This window comes from Podarcis erhardii (assembly GCF_964252035.2).
Source record: "Podarcis erhardii genome assembly, chromosome: W".
Classification (NCBI taxonomy): Eukaryota; Metazoa; Chordata; class Lepidosauria; order Squamata; family Lacertidae; genus Podarcis; species Podarcis erhardii.
Window position 1 is genome coordinate 13,912,203 of NC_138506.1, and position 16,673 is coordinate 13,928,875.

The 16,673-nt window shown below is 46.1% G+C and overlaps 1 protein-coding gene across 1 annotated transcript in view; it reads right to left on the reverse strand.

Annotated features, from left to right (window-relative positions):
- The window catches only part of LOC309333191 (androgen receptor-like), a gene marked incomplete at its 3' end in the record, with an annotated part of 490,100 nt that overhangs the window by 76,639 nt on the left and 396,788 nt on the right, over positions 1-16,673 (reverse strand). The window contains 1 exon segment of the mRNA XM_081846590.1: positions 7,209-7,353. Within this exon segment, the coding sequence (XP_081702716.1) occupies positions 7,209-7,353 (145 nt within the window).

Sequence of the window (16,673 nt, forward strand, 5' to 3'; positions counted from 1 at the left end):
GATTTGTTTGTTCTCTGAAGAAGTCCCTATATGGTCTCAAGCAAAGTGCACAGTGCTGGCACTCTAAACTCACCGAAGTGTTGTTTTCTCTACGTTTTCAGCAAGGTAAAGCTGATCCATGTGTATTTGTCAAAGAGGAAGGGCAAAAGAAGCTGTATTGCTTGTTTTATGTTGATATTCTTTTCTTTTGGTGGGATGTCAAAATGTACAATAGGGCCCTAGCTCAACTGAAAGAGCACTTTGACACGAAAGATCTTGGTGAGGTATCCAACTACCTATCTCTGGAAATAGAGAGAGACCAAGATGGTAATATTCTAGTACACCAGTCACGGAAAATTGCTGATGTGTTAAGCAAACTAAACCTGATGGATGCTAACCCTGTAGACACACCAATGACAACAGGTTATCAGGTAGATGACACTGAAGAAGCATTTTCTGACACTACACTGTACAGAGGTGTGCTAGGCAAACTAAACTTCATTGCCAGGTGTAATGGGATAAGGGGCTGCTTGTGCGTGAGCGCTAAGACTCTCACTTCTCTACCCAGTCACTCTCTCTCTCATTTACATAGCATCTCAAGTATTGTTGCAAAATACTGTTTGCCCTTTCCGCTTGCCCGTTGGTTTCTGGGTGTCTGGCTGTCGAGAAATTGACCTCCACGTGCAGTAGGCTCATGAGCTTCCTCCAGAACCTGGACGTGAATTGTTTTCCTCTGTCAGAGACCACCCTCAAGGGGGCGCCATGCAACCTAAAAATGTGTTTTACAAACAACCTGGCGGTTTCCTCCGCCGTTACAGCATGTGAGCAAGCTATAAAATGACACATCTTGGTTAACAAGTCTACTACCACCATGACCACCGTTTTCCCTTTGGATTTGGGCAAATCTGTCATAAAATCGATGGACACTGCCTCCCATGGCCGTTCTGGTGTAGGTAATGGTTCCAGCAACCCCGCCGGTGCCGCCCTCTCCCCTTTGGCTCTCTGGCAGTGGTCGCACCCCCTTATATATTCTCGTACGTCTTCCCTCACCTTTGGCCACCAGAACTGCCTGGTGACTAACAACATGGTTTTGTGTTGCCCAAAGTGCCCCGCCGTGGGGCTGTCGTGCAGTTGTTTGAATACTCTACTCCTCAATTGCCCCTCTGGTATATACAACGCCCCCCTGCAGTACAGCGCCCCATTTCTTTCCTCAACCCCCCGGGTTTTCCCCTGCTCCTCTGAGCTCTCTGAGCTTGTTTTGGGCATACTCGTCGCCCTCGGTCCCCTCTACCAGTTCTCGTTGTCCCACCAATGCTGCCCCACACACCCAGTGGTCCTCTGGTATCACATGTCTTTCTTCCGGCGCTCCCTCCCCCTCCATATATTCTGGTTTCCAGGAGAGAGCGTCCGCCCTTACGTTTTCTTCCCCCGGTACGTAGCGAATTTCAAAATGGAACTTGGAGAACTCCTGTGCCCATCGCACTTGTCTCTGGTTGAGTACCCTTGCCGTTCTCCAGTATTCCAGGTTCTTATGGTCTGTGCACACCTGGATCTTGTGTTGTGCACCTATTAGTAGATGTCGCCAGCGTCGAAATGCTTCATAAATGGCCAGCAGCGATTAAGGCAATATCGGCGTATTGCGGTGGTATCTCTCCCTTTTCCCCCACCGCCAGCCCTGCCAAACTTGCCATTGCCATCCCCGGGCTTCCCCTCCCATTGCAGTGTTCCAAGCAATGAGCTGACCCGAAAGAGACCGTCCGCTGGTGCCATCCCACTAACGGGTCATGTAGCGCCAGCCAGCTCATTCCCAATATGATGGGTGGTCCCGCCAGGGTGGCTACATGAAAGGCAATGACTTCCGCGTGCCTTGCCACCCTCATTGTCATGGGGACCGTCTGTTGGGTTACTTCTCCTCCCAGAAGTTCCCTCCCATCAATCGTGGTGACTTGCAAAGGACTACTTAAGGGCAGAGTCTGTATCTGATGCTCTGATGCAAATTCCTTACTCATGAAATTGCAAGAGCTGCCTGAGTCTAACAGAGCTTTTATCGTGAGTGGATGTCCGTTGGGTAGCTCTAGCACCACCCCTACGGCGATGGCTGCTTGGGGGGGTTCAGGCTTGGGCACGTTCACTGATCCTTGGCCTGGCTGCTGTGCCCTGTCGCTGGCAGCCAGGCGTTGGCTTTTACTTGCTCCTTAACCCCCTCCTCCTCACTCCCAACAGCTCCCACCATTCCTTGCCATGCCTTTCTTTGAGGGCAGACCCTGGCAAAATGTCCTGGCTGTTGGCAGAGGAAACACTTTTTGGCGCCTTTCCCCTCCTTCTTCCGCCCTTCGTTGGCATTTGAAGTCCCCCGCGCGCGCGCCTCCAATTTCCATTGGCTCCACTGGCTGGGAAGGTTGTTCTGGCATCTCAGGAATGCGGAAATCATTCCAACGCTCTCCTCTGCCTTCCCGCTTCTCCAGAGCCCTCGCCTCCTGGCGCGCCCCAATCGCAAGTGCAGCCTTGGTCAGCTGATCCATGGACTCTGGACGGGGTGCGCGGGAAAGTTCATCTTTCACCGCTGGGGCTAGGCCTTCTTCAAATAACATTTGTATCGGGTCCGAAGCCAGATCCCAACCCAGTTTGTGTATGAGCATGGCAAATTGCGCCCAATACTCTCGAACTGATTGATTTCCCTGTTTGCATGCCATCAACTGCCTGCGTACCATGCCCTTTTCAATCTGGCTGGAAAACATCAAGTCCATAGCTATAAAAAATTTCCTCAAGTCTTTCAAGGCGTCATTATTCGATGCCATCAGGGGTCTAACCCATTCTCTAGCCCCTCCCTCTAGGTGTCCGATTACAAAGGCTACTCTCGCCTCCTCGTCTGCAAAGTCATCGTATTGCAGGTTCAGGGCATACTGCATCTCTGTCTTAAAGGCTTGGTAGTTCCTTGGATCACCCCCGAATTTTTGCACCAGCCCCGGTACCTTCCTTGCAATGGGGGTGGGTTTCCCCTGTGCATCCTGAGCTCTCCTTTCATCGAGCCGCGCCGTTAGCAGAGCCAGCTGGTGTTCCAAATCTCTGTTTCTCTCCTCCAGAGTTGGTCCTCCTCCAGCTCCTCCCGCTCCTCCGACTCCGGTTGGGTTGCTCATGATGCCCTTCCTTCGCACAGGCAGCGTCAAGGACTGACGGATTGCTGTAATGGGATAAGGGGCTGCTTGTGCGTGAGCGCTAAGACTCTCACAGCTTGGTAGTTAGTTTTAAAACTTTCCCTCTCCGCGGAGCCATCAGTGCATGGCTGCCTTAATCGCTGGCAGAATCCGTCAGTGGGCGTTTCCTGAATTTCTTCCAGCATAAAAGTTCTTTGACAGAAAGTCTCCTCCTTGATTCCCTACGTGACAGCTTTCTGCGCAGAGTAGGCGTTCCAAGGGGAGGTCCTGAGCTCTCCCCACTGGTCTCGCTGGAAGCGTCTCTCAGCCTCACCTCCGACTCTGTCTCCTCCGCCTCCCCTCCTACTTCCGCGGAAGCTCTCCCTCTCCCCCTGCTGGTTCCTTCCTCAGCATCAGAGGGTCTCCCAGCATCCGAGAGCCTCTCCACCACCTTAAGCTCCGATGGCAGTTCCCTGACACCAGGTGTTCAAGACCTGACATTGCAGTTAGCTGTAATTTGCTAAGAAGACAAGTCAACAATCCTACTGTTAAGGATTGGAAAGCTCTGAAATGCATAGCACACTATTTGAAAGGCACTATGCATTACAGACTGAAATTTAACAATCAGAAGTCTTGTGGTCTTGAAATATTTGCAGATGCAAGTTTTGGAAGTGACACTACAGACAGGAAAAGCATGTCTGGAGTTTGCTACATGTACAACCAGGGTCTATTTGATTGGTCGTGCAAGAAGCAAACTACAGGAAGCTTAAGTTCTTGTGAAGCTGAACTGAATGCACTGTCTTATTCACTTGTGGATTGTGAATGGTTGTTACAGTTGTGCAAAGACATGAGAATTCCTGTCAAATGTCCAATCCAGGTTTATCAGGACAACAAAGCATGTCTGGCTTTGCTGACTTCTGAAGGTTGTAAGCAAAGCACGAAGCACTTGCAATTGAAGCTGCAACATGCTAGAGAATGTGTTCAGAAAGGACTTGTAACGGTGTTCTACATGCCAGGTAATGAAATTCCTGCTGATTTATTGTCCAAGGTTGTTCCAAGGGATCAACACTGTACCTATGTACAGAAATTGGGTTTGTACTGAGATTGTACTGACATGCTGCCCAGTGGTGTTCACAGAAAGGGGGAGGATGTTAGTTTCTGTTTCTCACTGAGCAGCTGCTTGCAAGTCACAGGACTGTGTTTACATTCCACAGTCCAGATACTATTGGAGTTCTCATGGGAAAGGGAGACGGGATGTGACGTTACTGGTTTCCTGTTTCCTTTGTTTTGTCGTTTCCTTAGTTCAGTTGCTCTCTGCTTCTCACAGAGAGGAGATGTGTTTTTCTTTGCTCTCTGTATAGCTTAGTAATAAAGTATAGCAATGTAGCATCATACCTATCTCATCCTTCCGTTGTGGACTTTGTTGTTTTAATGCTCTGCTGGGCTCAAAGGAAGTTGAGCCATATCAGCTCGGACGACCGAAGCTGAAATTTCTAATAATTCATAGAAACATTGTTTAGAGTATAGAATGCTGATCATTTTTTTGTTGATTTCTAGGGAGTCTAGTTCTCTCCTTTTTTTGTTCTATAAGTTTGAGGAGTTTTTTAGATCCTCTTTGTTTGTAGTGTGATGAGAGGGCTGTGATGTCTTCCTCTATTTTGCTAATTTTTGAGGAGGTTTGTTTTTTAAGGAATGCTTTCTCTTTTATGCAAGCTCCTCTGGTGACCGCTTTCATTGCGTCCCTTAGGAGAGGAGTTGTTATATTGTGTACATCGTTTTCCCTGAAGTAGTTTTGGAGAGTTTTTGTGAGACTCTCTCTAATTTGTTTGTTTGTAGTTAGGATGGGACTGAAGGACCATGATGGGGTGGTTTGTGTTCCTTCTCCTATTTTAACGGTGACTTCTACTGGGGCATGATCTCGCACAGGACAATTCTATACCTCCCTGCTGCTTTCAGATACCAACCCTGCTACAACATTAAACGTTGCCAGGTTCTGCATAGCAGCGTTCAAAATTCATTGGATGATGACCTGTGCCACAAACTAGATTTAATGAACACTCATAGCAGAGTGCTTTGTAAATTGATAGCCATAGCCTTTTATATACTAACCTTTCATGCTCATTCACATCTGTTTAATGCTCCTAACCCTTCTTTTTTATTCTTTTAGCTTCTTATACAGTAGTCTTTTATACATACCTTCTGTTTTAATAATCTTAGCTTTCCAAAACGTTTTAGATTTTAAATGATTGTTCTCCATCCTACTTATACTGGTCTATGACCATAATAAAGATTTGACTGATTATGGGGGGCCACTAGGGGCGCATTGGAAGATGGCCGACAATACCATCTCTCTGACCCACACGGGGTAATTAAGAGGCTGTTATGGGAGTAGGCAGCCTCCCTTGTTGCCCCAAGGAAATGGGGAACACTGCCCTTGCCTGCTGTGCCCATAAATCACCCCCTAATTTGAAAGAAGGGGGTGAGGGCCCTAGGCAGAATGCCCCCGTGTGGACCTCGGCTCTCCTGGACGCTGTCTCTGATTGCGCACTAGCTGCAGCAATTTGGAATAATTAATTACAAAAGAAGCAAATGCACATATTTCAAGTGAAGAAGTGGAGTGAAGTCTGCTAATTTAAGTGACCTCTGCGAAAGAAGACGACGGGTTGGAGAAACAGGAATATTTTACGATGAAGATACACCAAAGGCTGGGTATGTTGACAACGGGACTGAATGGGGGGGGGGGGGACCTTTTTTACTTTTCTTCTATGTGATTTACAAGAACCCTTCCTCATTAGAATCGTTGGTTGAACTGACCCAAGCAGGATGATTAAGGTCTGTGTGGAGATAAACTTTAACCAAAAGTATGCTTTATGGAGATTGAGAAGCAATAAGAGCTTTTGGAATGGCGCAGCAATTAATTCAGAGTCACCATCTTGCCAAAGGATTTATAGCCAGGAGGAGGAACGGACCTGTTTTCAGACTGCATTCCTGGTGAATCTCCTCAGAGGTTTTGAGAAAGGAGGCAGATTGGTGAAGATGAATGACGCTAAGACTGTTTTGATGTATGGAAGTGATGTTATATGGAAAATGTCTGGATATGGCTACTGGATAAAAAATAATAATATCCACGCAGGATTGCAAACTGTTCTAACCAGCTTGTGGAGACTATCAGAGGTCACAAAGAGAAAGGAAAAATATAGGAAAATAACAACAAGAGATGTGGAAAAACAATAAGAAAGGACTGGATAGTATTGTGAACATCATAAGGTTAGATTTGTGGACATTAAAACAGCAGTAAGAAGCAAGAAGTTGATTGGATCCCCTTCAGAACTTGAAATATGGGTACCCCCAACAAAAATTTAAAATTCGGCTGTGTAATTTGGAATTTATGTAATTTGGTTTGATTTGATGTGATTGGCCGGTTAATAAAAAATTATTCTTAAAAAAAAAGATTTGACTGATTATAGCTGCCCGTTACTCTACTTGGTACCCCCAAATTAAGATCAACCATTCAAGACACCATGACCTTGAGACACAGACTTTCCCACAACTGCGTAGGGCACTTGTTGAACTAAGGTTCCAACAGATGCCCTCAGAGTATTTGGAGGGGGAGATACCTGGGAATTCCCCATATGGAAAGCAAATGCATTTATGGATGCAATCAGGTCGAGGATATCATACAGTATTTGCTGATTTGCCTCCTATATTCAGTGCCCAGATATTATTATTTTTTATCATCTATTCTTGACTGTCTCTCAGGCCAATCCTCCCAGAAGGTGACAGTCGAGCTCCTAGCTGATAAACCTCTCCAGATTACACATCTGGTAGCCAAGTTTGTTCCGGCAGCTAACAAGCTCCATTCTAGAAATGTTAATGCTTCCTAATTTTAAAACCTCGTGCTGTAGATTTTTATGTTTTAACTTTCATAAGTCATGTTGTGTGATTTCAGCCTTGTTTTAATCCCCTGTTGCACATTGTAAATGCCTTTGGCTATATACAATAAGTTGATTGACTCATTTGTTGGAGCATGAAATTATGCATGACTTGATGAAAGTGGCTAGAGAAAAGTTTTTCTCATTGTCTCATAGCACTTACTCATTGAAGACCAAGTCTGGAGCGAAGTAGAGCATCTGAGAGTTCACATTGGTGAATGATCTCCATCCCATTGCAAAAATCATCAGGCCCATCCAGGAGTACTGAATGATTGACATTTGGTCATCAACATTAAAGTTGCGGAACCCTGTGGAAGAAAAGAGGCACACCCGAGAAATGCAAAGTCAGGCTGGATGCAAAGCTTGCTGCTATTCTTTCCTAAGAAAGCACCGTCAGCATCTCCCAATGGGAACAACTTGTCAATACTGCCAATAATTTAAACTTCAGCAGCCTTTTTGTAAGGGCTAACTCATGACATTTTGGCACCTGAGGAAAACCACAAAATGGTGCCCCTCCCTGCCAGGGAAAAAAGGGGTCAGTGAAGATGTGCAGAGTGCCCACCCCAATGTCAGCGGAGTGTGCAAAAGACCAGTGAAATGCCAAACACTTCTAAGTGTGTATCTGAAGAAGTGTGCATGCACACGAAAGCTCATACCTAGAACTAACTCAGTTGGTCTTTAAGGTGCTACTGGAAGGAATTTTTTTATTTTGTTTTGACCATGGCAGACCAACACGGCTACCTATCTGTAACTTCTAAGAAGAGTCAGTTGCTTTACTGGCAGTAATGCAGATCTATGTATGTACATACATACACCATACAGACTAAACTCCAGTCAAGGGCAAACTTGCCATAAACACAGCAGCATTTATACTGTAGATTGTGTTGAGTCATTATCACGATTGCTGACTCATTTTCACATGTTTAACTAGCTACAGGTGCAGACAAACACACCCACATTATACAGCACTCCAAAAGTAACCCTTTCTTGCCCTTTTTCTCTGCATGCATAAACATACATTAACACTACATTGGGAACACAGGGGTGGGGATCAAATCAACCATACTCAATGGTTGAAGTGGTAATCAAAGTGCAGAGCCAAAAAGACCTTAGAGGGCAGCCCCCACCATTTCTTCTTTAGGGTGGGAGGAGACTAGCAGTGCCTCCTATTCACCAAGAGGCAGCTGTAGAGGCAGCATGGGGGGGGGTGTCCTTGAATTACAGCGGTAACAGCTCTTCCTCTCCTGTTAGCGATCGCAATACTTCCACCCCCCAGCAGCTGCCACTATTGGGCCCTCAATACCTAGGCAATGAAGGTGGCAATAAGCTGAGGCAAAAGTTATGGACTGCTGCCTCCACGCTATCACTGGATTGGATAACCACGTCATCCCCAACACAAGAGGATAGGTGGTTAGTTTTGTGATGTGGAATGTGATTTGTTCCTTGTGGCCAGGCAGTTCCAAAATCAGTGGTACAGTTGCATGTGAAACTCTCCCTGATACGAGAGGCCTCCCATCTATGGTTTGCACCTCAAGTGGAGCTGCCAGTCTCTGTGTGGGCAGGCCATATTCCTTCACAAAGTCCTGACCCACAAAAAATGTAGAAGCCCCTGAATCTATGAGGGCTCTTAACTGTGTCCGGCCTCCATCTGGAAACTGTAGCACAGGAAGCAAGGTGAGTCCTGGAATCACTGGACCTTGGTGAGGCCTTTCAGATTACCTTACTCCCAGTCCTGGGCCTCCTAGTGGGACTGGGACCTTTCATTTCCCACTGACTTCTCATTCAGGTCGGGCCTCTCCCCCACGCTTGCCCCTGAAAGCGAACCCACTGCTCCTTTGCTAGGGTATTGCCTCACGATGTGATTTGCTTTTCCACAGATGAAGCACAGTCTCTCCTCCTCCTTTCTCTTTCTGCCGGAGCTATCTGAGACCTGTCGCCCACTGAGTCAAGCTGCATCACTTCCTCCCCCTCCGTGTTCTCCCTTGGCGTACTGCCAAGCCTTCATACAGGAATGTCAGGAATGTTGGCCATCTTTAATGCCTGCCTGCCCAGCCCCCTCTTCTCTGCTCTGCGTTCAATTGTGTGTTGATCCAGTTGCAGTGATGTCTGCACCAAACCCTCCAAGGAAGAGAGGGGAGCATTCTGGCTAGCTCATCCAGTTCACCCTGTTCAACCTAGCCCGATACAACGCTGTGAGGGCCTTCTTCCCCCATCCTAGCTGTTGAGCCAACATATTAAATTCCATTGTGTATTGCACCACTGTTTTACTCCCCTGCTTTAAGCTCAGTAATTGTCGGGAAGCGGCTGCCTCCCGCTGGGGGTCCTGGAACATTGTATCCATTAGTTTCAGGAAAGAGTCGAGATCTGACAAGTCCCGACGTCCATTAACAAGGAGGGGAGTTACCCACCGCTTGGCTTCCCCTTCCAGCAAGCTGACCACGAAAAACACCCTCTCACTTTTGCTCCAGAAATCTCGCTCTTCAGTTCAAAAACCCACACTCGCTCTGTCTGTGACTGCATTCCCTCACCTCCAGAGTCAGACTCTGGTTCCCTCTGTAACAGCATTCTTTCATCCCCAGAGTCAGACTCTTCCCAGGCATTTGATCCAGCTACGTCCTTGACAATACACTAGTTCCACATGAATTAAATTCAACATTAAAGTTCGCAGGATTCATGAAATTACATGCAGCTGTGTTTGTGGACTTTCCACTGCCATGTCTTTAAATTTGTGAGCCCTACCCATGTTTCCTAAGGAGGTTTAACAAACTGAAGGACATTGTCCTCTTTTATGCTCCTCCTGATGGAAACATGCAGATAGGGACAGGTAAGTTTCTATAGAGATTCTTTGTATTAATGGGAATGGGGGCATTAACTATGTATGTGCGAATTGACTAGTTATTGTCTCACCTTTATTCTTTCAGATATACACCTGCTTTAAGTTGTTTACATACTGTCTTCTCTTGTATATTATTTACTACGAAGGTATGTCTTCTCCGCGACCCTTCCCTTCTGCAGGGAGGTGGGACCAATTCGGATGGTCCCCCCCCCCCCCGCCACTTAATGGATCCAAATGGTTTCCAGAGAGTGGTAGGGGATGTTTTATCCCATGTTGATGGCCTTTATTTTGATATTTATCAAATTCATGTTGATATTTATTAAAATTTTCAAGGGTTACAAAAAGCAAAAGTAAAAACAATAACACCAAACAAAAACAAAACAACACATAGAATCATAGAATCATAGAGTTGGAAGAGACCACAAGGGCCATCGAGTCCAACCCCCTGCCAAGCAGGAAACACCATCAGAGCACTCCTGACATATGGTTGTCAAGCCTCTGCTTAAGACCTCCAAAGAAGGAGACTCCACCACACTCCTTGGCAGCAAATTCCACTGTCGAACAGCTCTTACTGTCAGGAAGTTCTTCCTAATGCTTAGGTGGAATCTTCTTTCTTGTAGTTTGGAGCCATTGCTCCGTGTCCGCTTCTCTGGAGCAGCAAAAAACAACCTTTCTCCCTCCTCTATGTGACATCCTTTTATATATTTGAACATGGCTATCATATCACCCCTTAACCTCCTCTTCTCCAGGCTAAACATGCCCAGCTCCCTTAGCCGTTCCTCATAAGGCATCGTTTCCAGGCCTTTGACCATTTTGGTTGCCCTCCTCTGGACACGTTCCAGTTTGTCCGTGTCCTTCTTGAACTGTGGTGCCCAGAACTGGACACAGTACTCCAGGTGAGGTCTGACCAGAGCAGAATACAGTGGCACTATTACTTCCCTTGATCTAGATGCAATACTCCTATTGATGCAGCCCAGAATTGCATTGGCTTTTTTAGCTGTCACGTCACACTGTTGGCTCATGTCAAGTTTGTGGTCAACCAAGACTCCTAGATCCTTTTCACATGTACTGCTCTCAAGCCAGGTGTCACCCATCTTGTATTTGTGCCTCTCATTTTTTTTGCCCAAGTGCAATACTTTACATTTCTTCCTGTTAAAATTCATCTTGTTTGTTTTGGCCCAATTCTCTAATCTGTCAAGGTCGTTTTGAAGTGTGATCCTGTCCTCTGGGGTGTTAGCCACCCCTCCCAGTTTGGTGTCATCTGCAAATTTGATCAGGATGCCCTTGAGTCCATCATCCAAGTCGTTGATAAAGATGTTGAATAAGACCGGCCCCAAAACAGAACCCTGTGGCACCCCACTAGTCACTCTTCTCCAGGATGAAGAGGAACCATTGATGAGCACCCTTTGGGTTCGGTCAGTCAGCCAGTTACAAATCCACTGAGTGGTAGCATAGTCAAGTCCGCATTTTACCAGCTTCTTTACGAGAATATCATGGGGCACCTTGTCAAATGCCTTGCTGAAATCAAGGTAGACTACATCCACTGCGTTCCCTTCATCTACCAGGCTTGTAATTCTGTCAAAAAACGAGATCAGGTTAGTCTGACATGACTTATTTTTCAGAAATCCATGCTGACTATTGGTGATCACGGTATTCCTATCTAGGTGCTCACAGACTGCTTGCTTAATGATCTGCTCCAGAATCTTCCCTGGTATTGATGTCAGACTGACTGGGCGGTAATTATTTGGGTCCTCTCTTTTCCCCTTTTTGAAAATAGGGACAACATTTGCCCTCCTCCAGTCTGCCGGGACTTCGTCTGTTCTCCAGGAATTCTCAAAGATGACTGCCAGTGGTTCTGAGATCACATCTGCCAGTTCTTTTAATACTCTTGGATGCAGTTCATCTGGCCCTGGAGACTTGAATACATCTAAACTAGCCAAGTATTCTTGTACTATCTCCTTAGTTATTCTGGGCTGTGTTTCCTCTGCTGAATCATTTGCTCCAAATTCTTCAGGTCGGGCATTGTTTTCTTTATCGGAGAAGACTGAGGCAAAGAAGGCATTGAGGAGTTCAGCCCTTTCTGTGTCCCCTGTTTGCATTTCACCATCTTCTCCTCTGAGTGACCCCACTGTTTCTTTCTTCTTCCTTTTGCTACGAACATACCCATAAAAGCCTTTTTTGTTGCTTTTAACCTCTCTAGCAAGCCTGAGTTCATTCTGTGCTTTAGCTTTTCTGACTTTGTGTCTACACGTGCTGGCTATTTGTTTGAATTCCTCTTTGGTGGTTTCCCCCCTTTTCCATTTTTTGTACTGAGGCAAGGAAGAAGGGCTACCCCTATGCTATTCATATAATCAGTTATCAGAAATCAATATATTCATATATGCTCACACATAATCAAGGCTTACAGTATTTTATAATCCATTTAGAATCAAAGGGAAGCTGTGCCTTAGCTAACTGCATACTGCTTGGAACAGCAAAATTAGGAGCCGGCCTTTCCCCTACAAACATCCGTGTACCCTGGACAAGGGGAAGACGTGAATCAGAGATTCTGGTACAAAATCCCCTCAGATACAGGTTAAAATTAATCCACAGAACAGGAAGAGCAAAACCACAAAATCTCCAAACTCCCTGTCCTGTCATAACTAGGGGAGAGGTTAGACAGAGCGTCACTGCAAGCATCGGAAAGCAGAACTAGAACTCGGTGCTTGACCAGTGCTTGACCAGGAGCTGGAAGCATGGCAAGAAGCTTGCTAATTGGCTAATTTTCGCTGACAATATCGTGACTGTCTCATGATTGTCTCATGATCAATGATTTGCTGTGATCTACTCAGGTATAGGACCTCTGGATTTCTGTCAATCGGGGTCCCAGTTCCTTTTGGAAGAGATTCCAAACTGGGTCCTTATTGCCTGGCAATAAACTTCACCTTCTTATTCTCCATTGCTGAGTCTGCCTGATCCTTTTTTAACAACGAGCAAGTACCTGCTTACGTTCACGTGCTTCATTTGGTGCCGTGCTCGCATCATACAGGCCAGTAGGGGTTTTTTTACCCCAAAAGAGCCTTGCTTAGCTCTGGGCGGGGGGACACGTCGGGGGACCTTGTTTCGACTCCTGGCGCCAATCGGACATCATTTCCGAAGGAGGGAGGCAACCGCCTTCGGCATGGGCTCCCGTCAGGGCGAAGGCAATGACCGAGGGAGAATCTGAACGTGAGCCAACAGGAAAGGCGCGCCATGAAAGAAACTCACGGTGAGTAAAGATAAAAATGAGTGCTTGATCGCCACTCTGAGCGATCCACCAGTAACCTCCCGTTAAAGGGGAAAGGATCCCAAAAGGGAAGGGAGGAGAAGCTGGGTCTGCCAAGGGATAGGAAAACAGGTTCTGCAGAAAAAGGTTTGGGGAAAAAAAACAGCTGTGGGGGGTGTGATAGAGAAAAAGCACTGTGTGAGTTCTTTGCCAAGTGTTTTCGCTGCAAGCAAAGGGGGGCGAAAAGGGCTGTGTATGTATGACCGAATGAAAGAGTGAGGGAGAAGTGTGCTGTGGGTTTTCCTTGTCCTATTTTTGAAAGCTGCCTGGCTGAAAGTGTTTTGCCTGGTGAAAAGGAAAAGCTTTTTGCAAGAAATGGGGGGGGGAATGTTCAAAAAACGTTCAAGCCTGTACACCCCTAGAATGTATGTTAGAGAATTTTAAAAGAGTCTTTCCAGAAGAACCAGGAGAGGTCAGACCGAGTAAGGAGATTTTAAAGAAATATTATCAACAGGATTGGCCCGGCCAGGTTAAAAATTGGCCGCGTGAAGGAACATTTAAAATAGAATTATGTCGAGCAGTTATGGACTCAATAATGCAAAAACCGGATTTATATAAGGAGCAGTATTATTATATCAATAAATGGATTACAATATGTTTGAGAAATCCAGACTGGCTCAAAATAAAGAAAGGAAGTGGTAGCAGCTGTGAGATTTTTGCTGTAAGGCAGGGAGCCAGGACAACCACAAATTCTTCTGCAACTGACAGGAAAATTTATGTTGCTCCGCCGGAGGAAGAGGGAATCCTCCCCCCTCCATATAACTATAGCAACAGAAATCAAGCGATATTGCCGCCTTCAGAGCAAGTATTGGCACCTCAAAATATACCGGCAGAAGAAACCCAACAGATCCCTATGCCCAGCCAATCTCAGCTAGCTATAAATAACTCTTTGCAAGCCACAAATAGCGTCTTACAGGCTGCCCCACCTTCTCAAGCATCGCTGGATGTGCCTAGCCTTCCAGATTTGCCTTCCCAGCCAAAACAAGCTACAGCTTTTGATCAAAGCATGTTACCCTCCCCTCCCGAGGAAAAATTCAACCAGGACATGTCAGCCTGGCAGACACAGACAGAGGGAGCGGAAGGAGGAACCAGCACATTTCAAATGTCTGGAGCTTGGGGAGAACAAATTAATTCATTGAAAACCCCAGAAAGCCGTGACAGCTCAAATTTATGGAAATTGATGGATGCTATTACAGATTCTGGACAGAAATTGGTCCTAAAAATGAGAGAAACTGATTTGCCTAGCACATCTCAAAACCCGGCCTCGCCTAGTTTTCCTAAGGGAGGTTATTACTTACGAAATAACAAGGGGGCACCAGCGCCGATGCTTCCCCTGAGGGCAATCTTAGGGCCCCAAAATTCTCGTCCTGTGGATGGGCAGGGCAGACCAACTGGTCCTTGGCCTGCAAGAACTATCACATTCCAATATGTCCCCTTTACAACAACAGATTTATTGAATTGGAAAACACATACAGTACCCTTTTCAGAGAAACCACAGGCCATGCTGGATTTAGTTGCTTCCATTATGGTAACCCATCTGCCTACATGGCAGGACTGCAGACATCTTTTGATGACTCTTTTCACCTCTGAGGAAAGGAGAAGAATAGATTCCACTGCAGATAATAATCTCAAAGCCCAGGTGCCCAATTCTGAAAATAATCCGGATGCTTGGGTTCGTGCCAGATATCCACTTTCAGATCCAGGGTGGGACCCTGATAGGGATAAGGACGCCTTGGACAATTATCGGCAGGAAGTTTTAAAGGCTATAAAGGGTGCTGCCAGAAAGCCTACAAATATTTCAAAAATTTCTGAAATTGTTCAACTTGGTGATGAATCTCCTTCCAACTTTTTGGAACGCTTAATGGAGGCATATAGAATCTATACTCCTTTTGATCCAGAAGCCCCAGAAAGTAAGCAAATGGTAAATGCGGCATTTGTGGCTCAGAGTGCTTTGGACATAAGGAGGAAATTACAAAAGTTAGATGCCTTTGAAACATTGCAAATGGAACAGCTCCTAGCAATCGCTCAAAAGGTTTTCTTGAACAGGGAAAATGAGGTTAAGAAGGACAAAGTTCGGGAATTGAAGCAAAAGGCAGTGTTTTTGGCTGCAGCCATCAGTCAAGGCTCAGCATTTGATGCAGGTGCCCAAGGGAGAGGTTCAAATAGGGCACGTGGAAGAGGAAAAGGAAGGGGACTGCCATTGGGAAGAAATCAGTGTGCAATTTGCAGGAAGGAAGGTCACTGGAAACAGGAGTGTCCCGATGCAAGGGAAACAGAGGGAGAAGGTGGATTCAGGGAACAGAGGGAACGTGGACGTGGATGGGGATCGCAGCATGGAAGAATGCAAGCAGGAAGATATGTGAGGAACAGAGGAAGTAGCAGAGATTTTGTTGGATTAGCGCAATTGGAGGAATATGAGAATGAGAATGCATAGGACAGACCGGGCTCAACTCTTTCATTAGGCTCCCAAGAGCCCATGGTCTCGGTCAAACTGGGGAGCCGCTTAGTAAATTTTATGATAGACACAGGAGCCCAATTTTCGGTGCTCACGAAGCCGTTAAAAGCAAAAAGCAACCAAGCAGTGACAATTGTGGGGGCCACGGGCAACAGGGTCCTTAAACCGTTTCTGCAACCTCAAGAATGCCAGATTGGAGGGGAAACCCTTACACATCAATTTCTGTATGTGCCTGAATGCCCCATTCCCTTGCTGGGACGTGACTTTCTGTCAAAGGTTCAAGCCCAAATTACCTTCACACCAAAAGGGGCAGAAATGAAATTACCCCAGGCTGCTACAGGGATTGTTACAGTAGGAGTCCCTAGAGAACAGGCCTGGAAAATGATGGTGGCTTTATCAAATAAGGACTCCCAAAGGGAAAAATCACAGATTCCTAAAAATCTGAGAGCCCCACCTGGAGTATGGGCAGAGGACAACCCACCAGGCATGGCAAAGAACATAGCACCATTCATAATAAACCTAAAGCCAGGGGCAAAGCCAATAGCAACTCGGCAATACCCTATCCCAAGACAAGCAGCAGAGGGAATGCAGATGCACATAGACAAGTTTTTGCAATATGGACTTTTAGTGAAGTGCCAGTCCAGCTTGAATTCTCCACTTTTTCCAGTACGTAAGCCTAATTCGGATCAGTTTCGCCCAGTCCAAGATCTGAAAAGGATTAATAATTTAATATAGACATTGCATCCCTGTTTGCCCAATCCTTATAATCTCCTAGGATTGATTCCATCAGAGGCAACTGTGTTTACAGTGTTGGACTTAAAAGATGCATTTTTCTGTTGCCGCATTGCATCTCAGAACCAGCCAATATTTGCATTTCAATGGGAGGATCCTTACAAGGGGACAAAAACTCAGTTAACGTGGACCAGGTTGCCTCAGGGATTCAAGAATTCGCCAACACTTTTTGGAACAGCTTTAGCCCAGGATTTGTCTAAATTCCCTTCAGTACCTGGGAAAACAATTCTTCTTCAATTCC